Source organism: Neospora caninum, chromosome XII (genome assembly GCF_000208865.1).
Source record: "Neospora caninum Liverpool complete genome, chromosome XII".
Taxonomy (NCBI): Eukaryota; Apicomplexa; class Conoidasida; order Eucoccidiorida; family Sarcocystidae; genus Neospora; species Neospora caninum.
In genome coordinates this window covers 5,883,139-5,902,994 of record NC_018398.1, presented here as the reverse complement: position 1 = coordinate 5,902,994, position 19,856 = coordinate 5,883,139, and the positions used below count along the sequence as shown (strand labels likewise).

The 19,856-nt window shown below is 53.0% G+C and overlaps 8 protein-coding genes across 8 annotated transcripts; all 8 read right to left on the bottom strand.

Annotated features, from left to right (window-relative positions):
* Positions 1 to 1,555: 1,555 nt before the first annotated feature.
* Positions 1,556 to 2,671, bottom strand: NCLIV_067960 (uncharacterized protein; the record flags this gene model as incomplete). Its single annotated transcript, XM_003886348.1, has 1 exon — positions 1,556 to 2,671. The coding sequence occupies one exon, from the start codon at positions 2,669 to 2,671 to the stop codon at positions 1,556 to 1,558; it is 1,116 nt and encodes a 371-aa protein (XP_003886397.1).
* Positions 2,672 to 3,745: 1,074 nt separating this feature from the next.
* On the bottom strand, positions 3,746 to 4,864 carry NCLIV_067950 (uncharacterized protein; the record flags this gene model as incomplete). Its single annotated transcript, XM_003886347.1, has 1 exon — positions 3,746 to 4,864. One exon carries the CDS (start codon positions 4,862 to 4,864, stop codon positions 3,746 to 3,748), a length of 1,119 nt encoding a protein of 372 aa, XP_003886396.1.
* Positions 4,865 to 5,950: 1,086 nt separating this feature from the next.
* On the bottom strand, positions 5,951 to 7,069 carry NCLIV_067940 (uncharacterized protein; the record flags this gene model as incomplete). Its single annotated transcript, XM_003886346.1, has 1 exon — positions 5,951 to 7,069. The coding sequence occupies one exon, from the start codon at positions 7,067 to 7,069 to the stop codon at positions 5,951 to 5,953; it is 1,119 nt and encodes a 372-aa protein (XP_003886395.1).
* Positions 7,070 to 8,143: 1,074 nt separating this feature from the next.
* On the bottom strand, positions 8,144 to 9,262 carry NCLIV_067930 (uncharacterized protein; the record flags this gene model as incomplete). The annotated part of the gene is made up of 1 exon (XM_003886345.1): positions 8,144 to 9,262. The coding sequence occupies one exon, from the start codon at positions 9,260 to 9,262 to the stop codon at positions 8,144 to 8,146; it is 1,119 nt and encodes a 372-aa protein (XP_003886394.1).
* A 1,061-nt stretch (positions 9,263 to 10,323) lies between these two features.
* On the bottom strand, positions 10,324 to 11,451 carry NCLIV_067920 (uncharacterized protein; the record flags this gene model as incomplete). Its single annotated transcript, XM_003886344.1, has 1 exon — positions 10,324 to 11,451. One exon carries the CDS (start codon positions 11,449 to 11,451, stop codon positions 10,324 to 10,326), a length of 1,128 nt encoding a protein of 375 aa, XP_003886393.1.
* A 1,063-nt stretch (positions 11,452 to 12,514) lies between these two features.
* Positions 12,515 to 13,543, bottom strand: NCLIV_067910 (uncharacterized protein; the record flags this gene model as incomplete). Its single annotated transcript, XM_003886343.1, has 1 exon — positions 12,515 to 13,543. One exon carries the CDS (start codon positions 13,541 to 13,543, stop codon positions 12,515 to 12,517), a length of 1,029 nt encoding a protein of 342 aa, XP_003886392.1.
* Positions 13,544 to 14,604: 1,061 nt separating this feature from the next.
* NCLIV_067900 (uncharacterized protein) lies at positions 14,605 to 15,732 on the bottom strand (the record flags this gene model as incomplete). Its single annotated transcript, XM_003886342.1, has 1 exon — positions 14,605 to 15,732. The coding sequence occupies one exon, from the start codon at positions 15,730 to 15,732 to the stop codon at positions 14,605 to 14,607; it is 1,128 nt and encodes a 375-aa protein (XP_003886391.1).
* A 1,100-nt stretch (positions 15,733 to 16,832) lies between these two features.
* NCLIV_067890 (uncharacterized protein) lies at positions 16,833 to 17,951 on the bottom strand (the record flags this gene model as incomplete). Its single annotated transcript, XM_003886341.1, has 1 exon — positions 16,833 to 17,951. The coding sequence occupies one exon, from the start codon at positions 17,949 to 17,951 to the stop codon at positions 16,833 to 16,835; it is 1,119 nt and encodes a 372-aa protein (XP_003886390.1).
* Between the last annotated feature and the right edge of the window lie 1,905 nt (positions 17,952 to 19,856).

The window sequence follows — 19,856 nt, the reverse complement described above, 5'->3', positions numbered from 1 at the left end:
GTCTCTGAACCACCAGGTGAAGACGGACCGATGGAAGGTGGGAGTTCTACATCCTTATGACATTAGCCAGATTCATACATTGCACTTTACACTGTTCGTGGAAAAAGTATTCCAGCAACTCACTTGGGGAGAAAAGATGTTGCCTTCCACTTTGTAGGGAATCGATGCAGTGGAGGATAGGGCTATGTAGACCGAAGAAGAAAAAATAGTCTTACCGTTCTCCAGCGAACAGAATCTAGGTTAGCGTAAACTGGTGGTAGTATGCGCGAACAGTAAGGAACAGAGGACGTCACCAGGCTCATGGGTTAAAAGGCACAACATCGGTATATGAGGAATGAGGATTTCCAGATCAGAGGGAATGCACCAATGGTCCCAGGTTAGATCCGAACAGAAGAGGCGAGAGAAGGCAAGGGGAAAACAACGGCACGGCAGGTGAAGGAGCGACTAAAGTAAGTGGCAGATGTATCCGGGTATATCTGCCTGACCGAATGTCATGCACCCCAGGTCTGTCGGGCACATGATACCGGCATTCACCTTTATGATGGGATTTGCCGGGGTGCCGCTGTGGTTGTGCGTCGATCTCTTAGCAAAATTATACCACGCGGTTGTAAATCTAGTCCCGAGAAAGTCGTGCTGACAATAATCGACCTTCCTGCGTTGGGTCAGACAAGGTTTCTCCGAGAACAATGGTTTTGTCATAGCATAGGAAAATCCACGAAGCAACTGTCACCGCAGTGCTTGAAATACAGGCGTCGAATCCCATCCGTAACTGCGAACCAGGGCTATTCTGGCCCCTTGTGGGAACTGCTGCTCGGAAGCAGGCCATACACGGCAGGGTTCCTCCTCGTTGTTGACTATGGTTTGCCGTGTTTTCCTTATTATTGAAAAAAGCATGACTGTTCACTCTAGTGGACAAAATCAATCAAGACTCGTGCCCTCCCCACCCCCCCCCATCCGCCTGGGCAAGTGTCCTCTGCCTGTCAAAGCACTACAGCGGCCCAACAGCGAATGGACAAAAGTGCTATCAAAGTAGCTGCAAACGTGGACACGAAAGCCAGTCGAGAATTCTCAGCATGTTGAACAGGTTGCCTAGGAACGGTATTAGACGCCAGCGTGCCACTGCCCAACAGCCCAGAGAGTCAAGTATCAGCCCCAGAAAATAACGATTCGTTGCGTTGTACAGCTCGACACGCGAGTGGCTGGTGTGTTCAACCCCTCGACCGAATGAAGCGAAAGCAATGTTGACGGGCATTGTACTGCCACAGAAATGTTCCCTTTTCCCCAAGCGGCTCAATGCAACCTTACAAAAACGCCATGATAAGTCTTAATTCACCTGGTTTAGACACACACACACACGTCCCTTCGGGATATGTTTGTCTTCACAAAGGGACAATAGAAAATTTTTGCAGCCCTATGGTCAATCGTCAGACTGCCACCTCTTCTCCACAACCATTAACTTCGTCGACAATGCCAACGGGCCGACATTCTCTTTGTTTGTATACTGTGGCCGGGTGTCGCCCCGGAACCGGCAACATTGTACTGTAGCGGCACACAACTAGAATGTGGGCAACACTGCAGAGACAATGCAGAGAACAAAAGCTGAGAGTGCTCCGACTCCCCCTGCCAATCCCCAGGCAGCGGAGTGTACGACGATTGTCAAGTATGCCTCTTTCGGGCTGCCTGTTTCAGAAAGCCTCCTCGCCCGTGCGTTTTCCCCTCCTGCACCACCCTCTCCCGAGCCAAGACTCTCTCCGGTGACCCCGGTGACTGGTTTCTCATGTGTTCCTTCCGAAATCCCTTTTTTCTCGACATGTCCGGTTGTGGGAGATGCTGTGTGGCTCTCTGCGCCGGGAAGCTCCTCATGTTCCGGACGAGGCTCAGCATCTGTAGATGAGGAACTCCCAGGACCTGAGGCGGCTTCCGAACCCGCCTGTCCGGCCGCTTCGCCAGGTACTGATGGGCCATTTCCTACACCATGGTTCTTGTCGGACTGTTCTTCCGTAGTGTGATCTGAACCCTCAGACGGGGTCACAGGTGCCGGGGGCTCCGTAGGCTTTGATGTGTCTGAACTGGTAGAGCTGGACTCCGCTTTCGAAGTCTCTGTCGTAGGGGTCGTTGTCGTGGTTGAAGATCCAGAAGCCAAGAACGTCTTGAATCTCACGCAGAAACTCACCACCTCAGTCAAATACTCTTCAGGAGGGTTCGTCAATGTGAAGTTCGCAACCGCTCCCGCCGATGATGCTTTCGCCTCCGCGGCATCAGCAGAGGCGGTCCGAACCCAAATCGGCTGAGAGTACCCTGGAAATGCGTCCTTGTACTGGATTTCCTTCGTGAAGTCACACTTTCCATTCACGAACGCGTACGCGGCGCTGTACGTTTCCGACGAAGCGTCGCCAGAGTCAGTGCGAATTCGCGCAGAAGCACCATCCTCAGAGTCCGTGCTCATCTGGGGCATATAGACAGCTGAGCCGGTCTCGTCGATGACGCGAAGAGTGCCAGCCGGCTGAAGAAAGAAGACTTCTTCGAGATCCTCTGGAAGTCCGTCTTTCGGGATACTCACTGTGAAATCCGGATCAACAGCAGTCAAATCACTTGTGTCACACAAGACGCAAGGCAGGAAACCGCCGATGAGGACGGTCAGCCAAAAGGCTCGGAGGGGCAACGATTCCATGTTGACAGCGAACCGGAATAGGCAGTGAACTAGGGTGTCGGGAGGGTACAGAAGCGTTCGATATGTTCCGTATGTCTGTTCGGAAATTAAAGCTTCGTATCACTCTTTCATGCCACTCGAAAATTAACGCAGTTGAGTGATCGAAGGACGGAAACGCGGTCGTAACGAGGTCGTGAACTCACGGTGGACTGGTGACCATGGCTTCGCTCCCACCGGAGCGCCGTCAGCACAGGGGCTCGCTGCGTCAAATTGGGGGGGACCGAGAGAGAGGTGAATGAGTGGCCTCGGTCCTGATGACTAGAAATGCTATGTGCACGTGAAGACGAGTTTGGAATGTGCCGATTTTATTTGGCGACAAAAAAACCAAGGTGGCTGATATTCAATCAGTTTCCCACCCCCTTTTCGAGGCGCCAGTTGGTCAAACTGGAGTGAGCGCAAGGTGGCGCTGACCCGCCCCCCCCTTCGGCGAGATACACGCGACTGCGCAGTCCCCTCGCCGCAGGGGGCACAACGACACGGTCTGCATGTCTTCGTGGAGTTTGAGAGAATCTAAGCAAATCCTTTGTTTGCTGCCTGAGCGGTCCTTGCACCTTGCCGGCTCTCTGTTGTTATGGATAGGGATAGCTGTGTCAGTGCCTGAGCAGGAAATGTTTTTTATAATGATGCAGGCAATTCCTCACATGGTCGCTGGGCAGTGCCTGCCCACACAAAACGGCCGCCTTGTCATCGACACGGCGCGTTTGTGCCGATAGTAACTGATAGTGAGGTGAGAATGTTCTTCGCACGATCGTGTACACAAGAGTAATCGATTTTCTTGTGCTCAGTAGAGTCACCCTCTGGAGTACGTCATATTTCATCATTCACATATGTTAGAAACACAGACTGGGTCATCCTTGTCTTCTTAGAGCTGATGTCAGCAGTTACAACGCCAAACACCACACCTGTCTTGTTATTTGCAGCGCCTATTAGACTTCCTAGCAATTCCTAAAGAGACAACGATCAACTCCCTTCTCGGTATAGGCGTGGCCTGCCGTCGCTTCTCAGCCGGCAGCATCGTGTTGTAGCGGCACACAACTAGAATGTGGACAACAGTGTAGAGGTAATGCAGAGAACAAAAGCTGAGAGTGCTCCGATTCCCTCGTCCAAGCCCCAGGCAGCAGAGTGTACGACTATTGTCAAGTATGCCTCTTTCGGGCTGCCTGTTTCAGAAAGCCTCCTCGCCTGAGCGCCCTTTCCTCCTTCAGTAGTCTTCCCCAGATCAGTCTCTTCTAAGTTGGTCGTGTTTCCGTGTGTCACCTCAGATTCTCCGGTGTTCTCTGCTTTTCCGGGTGTGGCAGATGCCGCAGAGTCTCCAGAGGTATGGGATGCTTCATCGTCTGTACGTTGGTCCTCCCCGGTACTGTGTTGTATTTCGGTATCCTCGGCGGAGGGCAAAGGCACTTCCAAATTTGTTTTGTTATTCAATTGTGGCTCTGTGGTTTCTTCATCCTGACCCTTGGGGCGGGCACCTTCAGGGGAACTCTCTGTACCAACAGACGGCGTCGCAGGAGCCGGGGGAGATGAAGGCACTCCTGTCTGTGAACTGGAGGGGTTTGAAACTATGTTTGACGCCGTTGTCGCACCTGTCGATGTAGTCGTTGTCGTGGTTGAAGATCCAGAAGCCAAGAACGTCTTGAATCTCACGCAGAAACTCACCACCTCAGTCAAATACTCTTCAGGAGGGTTCGTCAATGTGAAGTTCGCAACCGCTCCCGCCGATGATGCTTTCGCCTCCGCGGCATCAGCAGAGGCGGTCCGAACCCAAATCGGCTGAGAGTACCCTGGAAATGCGTCCTTGTACTGGATTTCCTTCGTGAAGTCACACTTTCCATTCACGAACGCGTACGCGGCGCTGTACGTTTCCGACGAAGCGTCGCCAGAGTCAGTGCGAATTCGTGCAGAAGCACCATGCTCCGAGTCCGTGCTCATCTGGGGCATATAGACAGCTGAGCCGGTCTCGTCGATGATGCGAAGAGTGCCAGCCGGCTGAAGAAAGAAGACTTCTTCGAGATCCCCTGGAAGTCCGTCTTTCGGGATACTCACTGTGAAATCCGGATCAACAGCAGTCAAATCACTTGTGTCACACAAGACGCAAGGCAGGAAACCGCCGATGAGGACGGTCAGCCAAAAGGCTCGGAGGGGCAACGATTCCATGTTGACAGCGAACCGGAATAGGCAGTGAACTAGGGTGTCGGGAGGGTACAGAAGCGTTCGATATGTTCCGTATGTCTGTTCGGAAATTAAAGCTTCGTATCACTCTTTCATGCCACTCGAAAATTAACGCAGTTGAGTGATCGAAGGACGGACACGCGGTCGTAACGAGGTCGTGAACTCACGGTGGACTGGTGACCATGGCTTCGCTCCCACCGGAGCGCCGTCAGCACAGGGGCTCGCTGCGTCAAATTGGGGGGGACCGAGAGAGAGGTGAATGAGTGGCCTCGGTCCTGATGACTAGAAATGCTATGTGCACGTGAAGACGAGTTTGGAATGTGCCGATTTTATTTGGCGACAAAAAAACCAAGGTGGCTAATATTCAATCAGTTTCCCACCCCCTTTTCGAGGCGCCAGTTGGTCAAACTGGAGTGAGCGCAAGGTGGCGCTGACCCGCCCCCCCTTCGGCGAGATACACGCGACTGCGCAGTCCCCTCGCCGCAGGGGGCACAACGACACGGTCTGCATGTCTTCGTGGAGTTTGAGAGAATCTAAGCAAATCCTTTGTTTGCTGCCTGAGCGGTCCTTGCACCTTGCCGGCTAAAAAGTTAACCTCTCTGTTGTTATGGATAGGGATAGCTGTGTCAGTGCCTGAGCAGGAAATGTTTTTTATAATGATGCAGGCAATTCCTCACATGGTCGCTGGGCAGTGCCTGCCCACACAAAACGGCCGCCTTGTCATCGACACGGCGCGTTTGTGCCGATAGTAACTGATAGTGAGGTGAGAATGTTCTTCGCACGATCGTGTACACAAGAGTAATCGATTTTCTTGTGCTCAGTAGAGTCACCCTCTGGAGTACGTCATATTTCATCATTCACATATGTTAGAAACACAGACTGGGTCATCCTTGTCTTCTTAGAGCTGATGTCAGCAGTTACAACGCCAAACACCACACCTGTCTTGTTATTTGCAGCGCCTATTAGACTTCCTAGCAATTCCTAAAGAGACAACGATCAACTCCCTTCTCGGTATAGGCGTGGCCTGCCGTCGCTTCTCAGCCGGCAGCATCGTGTTGTAGCGGCACACAACTAGAATGTGGACAACAGTGTAGAGGTAATGCAGAGAACAAAAGCTGAGGGTGCTCCGATTCCCTCGTCCAAGCCCCAGGCAGCAGAGTGTACGACTATTGTCAAGTATGCCTCTTTCGGGCTGCTTGTTTCGGAAAGCCTCCTCGCCTGAGCGCCCTTTCCTCCTTCAGTAGTCTTCCCCGGATCAGTTTCTTCTAAGTTGGCCGTGTTTCCGTGTGTCACCTCAGATTCTCCGGTGTTCCCTGCTTTTCCGGGGGTGGCAGATACCGCAGAGTCTCCAGAGTTATGGGCTGCTTCATCGTCTGTACGTTGGTCCTCCCCGGTACTGTGTTGTATTTCGGGAGCCTTGGCGGAGGGCAAAGGCCCTTCCAAATTTGTTTTGTTATTCAATTGTGGGCCTGTGTTATCTTCTTCTGGACCCTTGGAGGAGGCACCTTCAGAAGAACTCTCTGTACCACCAGACGGCGGCGCAGGAGCCGGGGGAGATGAAGGCTCTCCTGTCTGTGAACTGGAGGGGGGTGACACTGTGTTTGACGCCGTTGTCGCACCTGTCGATGTAGTCGTTGTCGTGGTTGAAGATCCAGAAGCCAAGAACGTCTTGAATCTCACGCAGAAACTCACCACCTCAGTCAAATACTCTTCAGGAGGGTTCGTCAATGTGAAGTTCGCAACCGCTCCCCCCGATGATGCTTTCGCCTCCGCGGCATCAGCAGAGGCGGTCCGAACCCAAATCGGCTGAGAGTACCCTGGAAATGCGTCCTTGTACTGGATTTCCTTCGTGAAGTCACACTTTCCATTCACGAACGCGTACGCGGCGCTGTACGTTTCCGACGAAGCATCGCCAGAGTCAGTGCGAATTCGCGCAGAAGCACCATGCTCCGAGTCCGTGCTCATCTGGGGCATATAGACAGCTGAGCCGGTCTCGTCGATGACGCGAAGAGTGCCAGCCGGCTGAAGAAAGAAGACTTCTTCGAGATCCTCTGGAAGTCCGTCTTTCGGGATACTCACTGTGAAATCTGGATCAACAGCAGTCAAATCACTTGTGTCACACAAGACGCAAGGCAGGAAACCGCCGATGAGGACGGTCAGCCAAAAGGCTCGGAGGGGCAACGATTCCATGTTGACAGCGAACCGGAATAGGCAGTGAACTAGGGTGTCGGGAGGGTACAGAAGCGTTCGATATGTTCCGTATGTCTGTTCGGAAATTAAAGCTTCGTATCACTCTTTCATGCCACTCGAAAATTAACGCAGTTGAGTGATCGAAGGACGGACACGCGGTCGTAACGAGGTCGTGAACTCACGGTGGACTGGTGACCATGGCTTCGCTCCCACCGGAGCGCCGTCAGCACAGGGGCTCGCTGCGTCAAATTGGGGGGGACCGAGAGAGAGGTGAATGAGTGGCCTCGGTCCTGATGACTAGAAATGCTATGTGCACGTGAAGACGAGTTTGGAATGTGCCGATTTTATTTGGCGACAAAAAAACCAAGGTGGCTAATATTCAATCAGTTTCCCACCCCCTTTTCGAGGCGCCAGTTGGTCAAACTGGAGTGAGCGCAAGGTGGCGCTGACCCGCCCCCCCCTTCGGCGAGATACACGCGACTGCGCAGTCCCCTCGCCGCAGGGGGCACAACGACACGGTCTGCATGTCTTCGTGGAGTTTGAGAGAATCTAAGCAAATCCTTTGTTTGCTGCCTGAGCGGTCCTTGCACCTTGCCGGCTCTCTGTTGTTATGGATAGGGATAGCTGTGTCAGTGCCTGAGCAGGAAATGTTTTTTATAATGATGCAGGCAATTCCTCACATGGTCGCTGGGCAGTGCCTGCCCACACAAAACGGCCGCCTTGTCATCGACACGGCGCGTTTGTGCCGATAGTAACTGATAGTGAGGTGAGAATGTTCTTCGCACGATCGTGTACACAAGAGTAATCGATTTTCTTGTGCTCAGTAGAGTCACCCTCTGGAGTACGTCATATTTCATCATTCACATATGTTAGAAACACAGACTGGGTCATCCTTGTCTTCTTAGAGCTGATGTCAGCAGTTACAACGCCAAACACCACACCTGTCTTGTTATTTGCAGCGCCTATTAGACTTCCTAGCAATTCCTAAAGAGACAACGATCAACTCCCTTCTCGGTATAGGCGTGGCCTGCCGTCGCTTCTCAGCCGGCAGCATCGTGTTGTAGCGGCACACAACTAGAATGTGGACAACAGTGTAGAGGTAATGCAGAGAACAAAAGCTGAGAGTGCTCCGATTCCCTCGTCCAAGCCCCAGGCAGCAGAGTGTACGACTATTGTCAAGTATGCCTCTTTCGGGCTGCTTGTTTCGGAAAGCCTCCTCGCCTGAGCGCCCTTTCCTCCTTCAGTAGTCTTCCCCGGATCAGTTTCTTCTAAGTTGGCCGTGTTTCCGTGTGTCACCTCAGATTCTCCGGTGTTCCCTGCTTTTCCGGGGGTGGCAGATACCGCAGAGTCTCCAGAGTTATGGGCTGCTTCATCGTCTGTACGTTGGTCCTCCCCGGTACTGTGTTGTATTTCGGGAGCCTTGGCGGAGGGCAAAGGCCCTTCCAAATTTGTTTTGTTATTCAATTGTGGGCCTGTGTTATCTTCTTCTGGACCCTTGGAGGAGGCACCTTCAGAAGAACTCTCTGTACCACCAGACGGCGGCGCAGGAGCCGGGGGAGATGAAGGCTCTCCTGTCTGTGAACTGGAGGGGGGTGACACTGTGTTTGACGCCGTTGTCGCACCTGTCGATGTAGTCGTTGTCGTGGTTGAAGATCCAGAAGCCAAGAACGTCTTGAATCTCACGCAGAAACTCACCACCTCAGTCAAATACTCTTCAGGAGGGTTCGTCAATGTGAAGTTCGCAACCGCTCCCCCCGATGATGCTTTCGCCTCCGCGGCATCAGCAGAGGCGGTCCGAACCCAAATCGGCTGAGAGTACCCTGGAAATGCGTCCTTGTACTGGATTTCCTTCGTGAAGTCACACTTTCCATTCACGAACGCGTACGCGGCGCTGTACGTTTCCGACGAAGCATCGCCAGAGTCAGTGCGAATTCGCGCAGAAGCACCATCCTCAGAGTCCGTGCTCATCTGGGGCATATAGACAGCTGAGCCGGTCTCGTCGATGACGCGAAGAGTGCCAGCCGGCTGAAGAAAGAAGACTTCTTCGAGATCCTCTGGAAGTCCGTCTTTCGGGATACTCACTGTGAAATCTGGATCAACAGCAGTCAAATCACTTGTGTCACACAAGACGCAAGGCAGGAAACCGCCGATGAGGACGGTCAGCCAAAAGGCTCGGAGGGGCAACGATTCCATGTTGACAGCGAACCGGAATAGGCAGTGAACTAGGGTGCCGGGGGGAGGACAGAAGCGTTGGACGTGTGTTGTATATCTCTAGCCAAATCAGATTACGTGTCACTTTTTCGCGCCTCTCGAAAATCAATTCAGGTGAATGATCGAAGGGCGAAAACGGGGCCGTAACTGGGTCGGACGCTCGCAACGACAGGTGACTGCGGCTGCGCTCCCACGACAGCGCCGTCTGCGGGGGCTAACTGCTCCGGTGTGGAGGGACAGGGGGAGAATGCGTGACTTCGGCCGTAAAAGGTTGAAATGCCGCTAACAACACTGGAATTCCATTGCAAGTTCCGCAGGTTTTGGTTTGGAAACAAAAAGCTAAAGTGGCTAAAATTCAATCAGAGGGTAACTTGAGTTGGCGCTGCCCCCGAATCCCTGCAACGCGCGACTGCGCAAAGGCCGTCACCTCAGGGGTCAAAGACGAGGTCTCCGTGTCTTCGTGGAGTAAAGAGAGAATCTCTACAAGTCTCTGGTGTGCTACGTGGGCGAGCCTTGCAGCTTCTCGTTTAGAAAGCAGTGCTATTTGCCGTCGTAGATAAAGGTAGGTGCGTCTGTGTCTTAGGTGGAAAAGTCTCTTTCGACTGAAGCCGACGAATCGTCGGGGAGGGTTGTTGCGACGCAGTATCAGCGCGAAATTGCCGGCTAATAATCTACCATTAACACGACATATGTGCACCGACAGCATCTGATATTGAGGCAAAAACCTCTCGCACGACCATGTACATGCGACTACTCGACTTACCTGTATTCAATCGTTCTATCCTTTTAAAGGCGTCACTGCAAATCATTATTCACCTGTGGTAGAAGCACACGTCTCTCGGGGATATGTTGTTTTCTCAGTGTTCACGTTTGAAGAAAAAGCAGCCCGACCGCCTGGAAATTCACCATATGGGTGCAACCTATTTATAAAACCTATTCACTCCGTGGCCACTCCCACCGACGCGACTCTCGAATCGTCTCCCTCTATATGGTGGCCTGCCGTCTCTTCTCATCCGGCAGCAGCGTGTTGTAGCGGCACACAGCTAGAATGTGGACAACACTGCAGACGCAATGCAGAGAACAAAAGCTGAGAGTGCTCCGACTCCCCCTGCCAATCCCCAGGCAGCGGAGTGTACGACGATTGTCAAGTATGCCTCTTTCGGGCTGCCTGTTTCAGAAAGCCTCCTCGCCCGTGCGTTTTCCCCTCCTGCACCACCCTCTCCCGAGCCAAGACTCTCTCCGATGACCCCGGTGACTGGTTTGTCGTGTGCTACTTCCGAACGTCCCTTGTTATCGACATGACCGGTTGTGGGAGATGCTGCGTGGCTCTCTGCGCGGAGAGGGGTATCTTTTTCTGTACGTTGCTCAGGATCCATAGGTGAGGAAACCCCAGGCACTGGGGCGGATTGCGGACCCGTCTGTCCAGTTGTTTGCCTATGTGTTTTTCCATCATTTCCCTCTTCACCAGGTTTGGGGCTCGGACCCTCTTCCCCAGCAGCTTCTGAATCGCCAGACGGTGGCGCTGGTGTCAGGGGCGCTGTAGGCTCTGGAGTCTCTAAACTGGTAGCGCTGGACTCCGCTTTTGATGTCTGAGTCGCACCTGTCGTAGGGGTCGTTGTCGTGGTTGAAGATCCAGCAGCCAAGACCGTCTTGAATCTCACGCAGAAACTCACCACCTCAGTCAAATACTCTTCAGGAGGGTTCGTCAATGTGAAGTTCGCAACCGCTCCCCCCGATGATGCTTTCGCCTCCGCGGCATCAGCAGAGGCGGTCCGAACCCAAATCGGCTGAGAGTACCCTGGAAATGCGTCCTTGTACTGGATTTCCTTCGTGAAGTCACACTTTCCATTCACGAACGCGTACGCGGCGCTGTACGTTTCCGACGAAGCATCGCCAGAGTCAGTGCGAATTCGCGCAGAAGCACCATCCTCAGAGTCCGTGCTCATCTGGGGCATATAGACAGCTGAGCCGGTCTCGTCGATGACGCGAAGAGTGCCAGCCGGCTGAAGAAAGAAGACTTCTTCGAGATCCTCTGGAAGTCCGTCTTTCGGGATACTCAATGTGAAATCCGGATCAACAGCAGTCAAATCACTTGTGTCACACAAGACGCAAGGCAGGAAACCGCCGATGAGGACGGTCAGCCAAAAGGCTCGGAGGGGCAACGATTCCATGTTGACAGCGAACCCGAATAGGCAGTGAACTAGGGTGCCGGGAGGAGGACAGAAGGGTTGGACGTGTGTTGTATATCTCTAGCCAAATCAGATTACGTGTCACTTTTTCGCGCCTCTCGAAAATCAATTCAGGTGAATGATCGAAGTGCGAAAACGGGGCCGTAACTGGGTCGGACGCTCGCAACGACAGGTGACTGCGTCTGCGCTCCCACGACAGCGCCGTCAGCAGGGTTTCGCTGCGGCTGATAGGGGGACCGAGATGAGGGAATGCAAGGGACACGAACAATCGACTCCAAAACGTGCCTATCTAAGCTTTCGAGGAAAAATGCAAGGAGGGCAACATTGAATCAGGTTTTCCTGTTACTCTCCTCGCTAGTCCTCAATGTCACTTGAGAATCGGCGGAACCCCCCAACCGAGCAACATGCGACTGCGAAAGGCTCGTCGCCGCAGGGGACGGTGCGACAAGGTCTGCATGTCTTCAGGAAGTTCGAGAGAATCTCAGTTAAGTGCCTGGTATGCTGTGTATGCGGCCCTTGCAACTATACGTTTTGCAAACAGACCTATTTGCCGTTATAGAGAGAGAGCTTTGTCTCTGCCATTGCTCGAAAGGTCTCGTTTCATTGAAGCCGACAGTTCTTCACGGTGTCCCCGGGATGATCCAGCGACAACGAAATCACCCCCTGCACCTGTCATATCACCACGGCGCGAATGTGCCGACAGTCAGTGGCAGCCAAGGCAAAAAAGCGCTCTGCACGATCTTGTGCACGAGAGTAGGCGATTTATATGTGTTCAGAATATCTGTCCGATTAAATACGCCACTAAACATCGCAATTCACCTGCGTTCCAAACACATCTGCCCTGGGACATGCTTCTTTTTTCGGAGTTGATGTTAGCAGGAAAAAAGATACTGCAGTTACAACCAAACATCAGGCTGGTGTCTGTGTTCACAGAAGCCGTTTATATTTTAGCACTGCTAATGGGAAAACGACCAGTGCGCTTCCCATTATTGGGATGCCTGCCGTTGCCACACCACCGTCAGCTTCGTACTGCAGCGGCACACAACTAGAATGTGGACCACAGTGTAAAGGTAATGGAGAGAACAAAAGCTGAGAGTGCTCCGATTCCCCCTGCCAATCCCCAGGCAGCGGAGTGTACGACGATTGTCAAGTATGCCTCTTCCGGGCTGTCTGGTTCAGAGAGCCTCCTCGACTGTGCGTGCGCCTCTGCTGCCCCGTCGCCCCCAGAGCCAACCGGGTTAGAGGAGGCTCCAGCCCCTGCTGGGTGCTGCGGATCCGTCGGTGAGGCATGCGCAGAACCTGGTGTGGTGACCTGACCACCTTGTGCATTTCCCGGGCTGCCTGCTACTTGGTCAGCATCGTCACCATTCTCGTCCTTTCCGGGATCTTCCTCCGTAGCGTGACCTGAAGTGTCAGATTGTGGCCTCTCAGTCGGTAGAGAGCCAGGCATCTCTGTCTGTGGAGAGATATGTTTTGACGTTGCTTTTACTGCAGTTGTCACCCTTGTCGATGTAGTCGTTGTCGTGGTTGAAGATCCTGAAGCCAAGAACGTCTTGAATCTCACGCAGAAACTCACCACCTCAGTCAAATACTCTTCAGGAGGGTTCGTCAATGTGAAGTTCGCAACCGCTCCCCCCGATGATGCTTTCGCCTCCGCGGCATCAGCAGAGGCGGTCCGAACCCAAATCGGCTGAGAGTACCCTGGAAATGCGTCCTTGTACTGGATTTCCTTCGTGAAGTCACACTTTCCATTCACGAACGCGTACGCGGCGCTGTACGTTTCCGACGAAGCATCGCCAGAGTCAGTGCGAATTCGTGCAGAAGCACCATCCTCAGAGTCCGTGCTCATCTGGGGCATATAGACAGCTGAGCCGGTCTCGTCGATGACGCGAAGAGTGCCAGCCGGCTGAAGAAAGAAGACTTCTTCGAGATCCCCTGGAAGTCCGTCTTTCGGGATACTCACTGTGAAATCCGGATCAACAGCAGTCAAATCACTTGTGTCACACAAGGCGCAAGGCAGGAAACCGCCGATGAGGACGGTCAGCCAAAAGGCTCGGAGGGGCGACGATTCCATGTTGACAGCGAACCGGAATAGGCAGTGAACTAGGGTGCCGGGAGAAGGACAGAAGCGTTGGACGTGTGTTGTATATCTCTAGCCAAATCAGATTACGTGTCACTTTTTCGCGCCTCTCGAAAATCAATTCAGGTGAATGATCGAAGGGCGAAAACGGGGCCGTAACTGGGTCGGACGCTCGCAACGACAGGTGACTGCGGCTGCGCTCCCATGACAGCACCGTCTGCGGGGGCTAACTGCTCCGGTGTGGAGGGACAGGGGGAGAATGCGTGACTTCGGTCGTATGAGGTGGAAATGCCGCTAACAACACGGGAATTTCATTGCAAGATCCGCGGGTTTTGGTTTGGGAACAAAGAGCTAAAGTGTCTAAAATTCAATCAGAGGGTAACTTGAGTTGGCGCTGCCCCCGAATCCCTGCAACGCGCGACTGCGCAAAGGCCGTCACCTCAGGGGTCAAAGACGAGGTCTCCGTGTCTTCGTGGCGTAAAGAGAGAATCTCTACAAGTCTCTGGTGTGCTACGTGGGTGAGCCTTGCAACTTCTCGTTTAGAAAGCAGTGCTATTTGCCGTCGTAGATAAAGGTAGGTGCGTCTGTGTCTTAGGTGGAAAAGTCTCTTTCGACTGAAGCCGACGAATCGTCGGGGAGGGTTGTTGCGACGCAGTATCAGCGCGAAATTGCCGGCTAATAATCTACCATTAACACGACATATGTGCACCGACAGCATCTGATATTGAGGCAAAAACCTCTCGCACGACCATGTACATGCGACTACTCGACTTACCTGTATTCAATCGTTCTATCCTTTTAAAGGCGTCACTGCAAATCATTATTCACCTGTGGTAGAAGCACACGTCTCTCGGGGATATGTTGTTTTCTCAGTGTTCACGTTTGAAGAAAAAGCAGCCCGACCGCCTGGAAATTCACCATATGGGTGCAACCTATTTATAAAACCTATTCACTCCGTGGCCACTCCCACCGACGCGACTCTCGAATCGTCTCCCTCTATATGGTGGCCTGCCGTCTCTTCTCAGCCGGCAGCAGCGTGTTGTAGCGGCACACAGCTAGAATGTGGTCAACACTGCAGACGCAATGCAGAGAACAAAAGCTGAGAGTGCTCCGATTCCCCCTGCCAATCCCCAGGCAGCGGAGTGTACGACGATTGTCAAGTATGCCTCTTTCGGGCTGCCTGTTTCAGAAAGCCTCCTCGCCCGTGCGTTTTCCCCTCCTGCACCACCCTCTCCCGAGCCAAGACTCTCTCCGATGACCCCGGTGACTGGTTTGTCGTGTGCTACTTCCGAACCTCCCTTGTTATCGACATGACCGGTTGTGGGAGATGCTGCGTGGCTCTCTGCGCGGAGAGGGGTATCTTTTTCTGTACGTTGCTCAGGATCCATAGGTGAGGAAACCCCAGGCACTGGGGCGGATTGCGGACCCGTCTGTCCAGTTGTTGGCCTATGTGTTTTTCCATCATTTCCCTCTCCACCAGGTTTGGAGCTCGGACCCTCTTCCCCAGCAGCTTCTGAATCGCCAGACGGTGGCGCTGGTGTCAGGGGCGCTGTTGGCTTTGGAGTCTCTAAACTGGGAGCGCTGGACTCCGCTTTTGATGTCTGAGTCGCACCTGTCGTAGGGGTCGTTGTCGTGGTTGAAGATCCAGCAGCCAAGAACGTCTTGAATCTCACGCAGAAACTCACCACCTCAGTCAAATACTCTTCAGGAGGGTTCGTCAATGTGAAGTTCGCAACCGCTCCCCCCGATGATGCTTTCGCCTCCGCGGCATCAGCAGAGGCGGTCCGAACCCAAATCGGCTGAGAGTACCCTGGAAATGCGTCCTTGTACTGGATTTCCTTCGTGAAGTCACACTTTCCATTCACGAACGCGTACGCGGCGCTGTACGTTTCCGACGAAGCATCGCCAGAGTCAGTGCGAATTCGCGCAGAAGCACCATCCTCAGAGTCCGTGCTCATCTGGGGCATATAGACAGCTGAGCCGGTCTCGTCGATGACGCGAAGAGTGCCAGCCGGCTGAAGAAAGAAGACTTCTTCGAGATCCCCTGGAAGTCCGTCTTTCGGGATACTCACTGTGAAATCTGGATCAACAGCAGTCAAATCACTTGTGTCACACAAGACGCAAGGCAGGAAACCGCCGATGAGGACGGTCAGCCAAAAGGCTTGGAGGGGCAACGATTCCATGTTGACAGCGAACCGGAATAGGCAGTGAACTAGGGTGCCGGGAGGGTACAGAAGCGTTGGAAGTGTGTTGTATGTCTCTAGCCAAATCAGATTACGTGTCACTTTTTCGCGCCTCTTGAAAATCAATTCCGGTGAGTGATCGAAGGGCGACACCGGGGCCGTAACTGGGTCGGAAGCGCGCAAGGACGACAGGTGCCTAGGTACCCTCCCACCAGAATGCGGTCAGCAGGGGCTAACTGCTCCGGTGTGGAGGGACAGGGAGAGGATGGGTGCCTTGGGTCTTACTGAGTAGAAATGGTATGTGCGCGAAGAATCGACTCGGAGACGTGCTGATCTTAGTTTTCGGAAGAATCTAATAGAATTCATTCACTTTCTCTCTCCCTTCTCGCCGCCGCAGCTGCTCATTTGAGTTGGCGTTGGCGCCCCCTTCCCTTCTACCCCGCCCCCCCCAAAAAAGCTACGCGCGAGTCCGCAAACCTTCTCCGAGCAGGGGACAGAGCGACAAGTTCTGCATGTCTTCCAGGAGTTCGAGTGGATCTCAACGAGACACTTGAATGCTGCGTAGGCGGCCCGTGCAACTCTCCGGACAGGACGCAGATCTATGTGCCTCCGTAGTCACCCTTTTTTATGTCTTTGCCTTTGCGGAAAGCTCACTTTCGATTGAACCCCACAATTATTCAAAATCTCGCTGCGGCACGCCTACCTGCATGAAATGCCCACCCGCTGATGGCTCCGCAACACGGCGCGTACGCGTCGATCGTAAGTGGTACGGAGACGAAAACGCTTCTGCATGGTCTTTTACACTGTAATTAACGGCTTCTGTATATTCAGTTAGCCCACCCTTCAAAAACCGTCATCGCAAATCACAATTCATCTATGTTTAAAACACACGTCCAAACAGGAAATACGCATTTTCTTTTATGTTGGCAATTGCAGAAAAATCATGCAGTCACACGTCCAATCACCAGATTGGTATCGCCTATTTGCAAACGCGTTCACTCCGTCGTAACGTGGAGCGAAACAGCTTTCTAGTCCTTTCCATCTATAGGTGGGCTGTCCCCGCTTCACGGTTGCGAGTAGTGCGTTGTTGTGCACCACGTCTAGAATGTGGACGACAGTGCAGCGGCAATGCAGAGAACAAAAGCTGAGATTGCTCCGATCCCCCCTGCCAATCCCCAGGCAGCGGAGTGTACGACGATTGTCAAGTAGGACTCGGTCGGGGTGTCGGACAGCCTCCTCGCCCGGGCGCTCATTTCTCCTTCAACAGTCTCCCCCGAATCAGCTTCTTCGGCGCCGGTCATGTCTCCATGTGTTAATTGAGAACCTCCATTGTTCTCAGCGTTTTGGGTTGGCGCAGAGACCGCGTTGTCTTGCTCTTTAGGATGGCTCGCCCCGTCCCCATGTTGTTGGTGCTCCGTAGTTGGTGGAACTCCAGGTGCTGGCACCGCCGGAGCACTACCTTGAGCCTCTCCTTTGTCTTCTAACTGCTGACCTTCTTCACCTTTATGCACACCAGGTGATCCGCTGGCCTCATTGCCACCAGAACCGGTTGAACCGCCCGCCTGTGGCGTGTTAGGCCGGGAAGATTCAGTGTGCTCTGACGGTCCACCGGTGGGGTTTGAAACTATGTTTGACGCCGTTGGCATACCTGTCGATGTAGTCGTTGTCGTGGTTGAAGATCCAGCAGCCAAGAACGTCTTGAATCTCACGCAGAAGCTCACCACCTCAGTCAAATACTCTTCAGGAGGGTTCGTCAATGTGAAGTTCGCAACCGCTCCCCCCGATGATGCTTTCGCCTCCGCGGCATCAGCAGAGGCGGTCCAAACCCAAATCGGCTGAGAGTACCCTGGAAATGCGTCCTTGTACTGGATTTCCTTCGTGAAGTCACACTTTCCATTCACGAACGCGTACGCGGCGCTGTACGTTTCCGACGAAGCATCGCCAGAGTCAGTGCGAATTCGCGCAGGAGCACCATCCTCAGAGTCCGTGCTCATCTGGGGCATATAGACAGCTGAGCCGGTCTCGTCGATGACGCGAAGAGTGCCAGCCGGCTGAAGAAAGAAGACTTCTTCGAGATCCCTTGGAAGTCCGTCTTTCGGGATACTCACTGTGAAATCCGGATCAACAGCAGTCAAATCACTTGTGTCACACAAGACGCAAGGCAGGAAACCGCCGATGAGGACGGTCAGCCAAAAGGCTCGGAGGGGCGACGATTCCATGTTGACAGCGAACCGGAATAGGCAGTGAACTAGGGTGCCGGGAGGGTACAGAAGCGTTCGATATGTTCCGTATGTCTGTTCGAAAATTAAAGTTTCGTATCACTCTTTCATGCCACTCGAAAATTAACGCAGTTGAGTGATCGAAGGACGGACACGCGGTCGTAACGAGGTCGTGAACTCACGGTGGACTGGTGACCATGGCATCGCTCCCACCGGAGCGCCGTCAGCACAGGGGCTCGCTGCGTCAAATTGGGGGGGACCGAGAGAGAGGTGAATGAGTGGCCTCGGTCCTGATGACTAGAAATGCTATGTGCACGTGAAGACGAGTTTGAAATGTGCCGGTTTTATTTGGCGACAAAAAAACCAAGGTGGCGAATATTCAATCAGTTTCCCACCCCCTTTTCGAGGCGCCAGTTGGTCAAACTGGAGTGAGCGCAAGGTGGCGCTGACCCGCCCCCCTTCGGCGAGATACACGCGACTGGGCAGTCCCCTTGCCGCAGGGGGCACAACGACGAAGGTTGCTGGTACTCGTAACGATTTCGAGAGAATATCAGCGCGTCATTGGATTGCTTCATCGGCGGCCCTTGAAATCTCCGTGTTAGAAAGCAGATCTGCTTGCCAGCGCAATGCGGAGTAGCTGTGTATATGCCTGAACTAGAAATGTCTCTTTCAGTTGATGCCGGCAATAACCACGATCGGTGCGGCGCGCCTACCAGCCTGATAATGGCCAGCTGCAGCTGTCGCATCAACACGGCACGTAGTTGCCGACAATCAGTAGTAGCGAGGCAAAAAGTTATCTGAAAGATCTTGTACGCAAATAATCGATCTATATGTATTCAGTCACTAGTTTTCAGGGTTGTGCCAATGCTTTGTGGATGTAAACCAGAGGCACAGTTATGTGACCGTCTGGGCGGGTGCCGAAAAGACTGAAATAAAGGTTTTCCAAGGATGTCGACCAGGTTTGTGCTGTATTTACACTGTACGTTTCGAGGAGGAAAAGAACCGCACTTCCGGCTTCTATGTGTGTACGACAAGGAGACCAATAATGTCATAGATCCACCTTCCACTCTGCCTGAGAACACAAGTTGAGGGGGGGGGATAGCTGAAGGCATACTCTGTCTGTAGCCGATTCTAGAGTAAGACACTCCAGTGAATTTTTTTTTTGCTGATTGATATATAGATCATCATTTCCTCCTGGATTTGATTGCTCAGTTGATTAGAAACGGTATTAATGTCTCTCCGTTTCCCAAATACATCAAGCCCTAAGTGTATATCCACATGCTGAAAGAAACCGGCAAGTTAGTCGATATATTGGAACAAGGCCCCAGAAACGAAATCACGGGCGCTCCACATTTATGGGGTTTTGCTCATTCGCAACTTCACGAAACACTGAACCCACGCCCAGGAAAATTCGGTGTTTAGCACTCACGACAAAAACAAATCACCGAGGGGGGTGTCTGAGATGCACCGGGGGATAATGCCGTTCAGAAGCTGGGCGGCAAGTGAGCTCCAAGTTTAACGAGTGGCAGTTATGATACGCTTTTGAATTATTTCTGCATGTAGGGTAACAAAAGCGATGAGTGGGAAACTTCTCGATGTTTGGGGAATGCAAGCTGGCGGAGGGGCAGTCTACCCTTTTTGGCCTGCCTGATCTATCACCCATCATGGGGACATATTTGGCCGAGACCTTGATTTCCTCGTCAGATGGACGTATTTTTCTTTTTGGCACGTCGTCAGGGCTGTCTGTGAATTGCAAGACGACTCAGAACACCCCAGAAACCGACCGTGGTGTTTTTTCAATCTGCTTTAGGCAGCCCTTAAACGGTCCGATCTCTGCTCCAACTGGTCACAGCTCCAAGAAAGCCCTGAGAGTCTCCGGAAGGGCTCCGCACACCTCCATCGGTT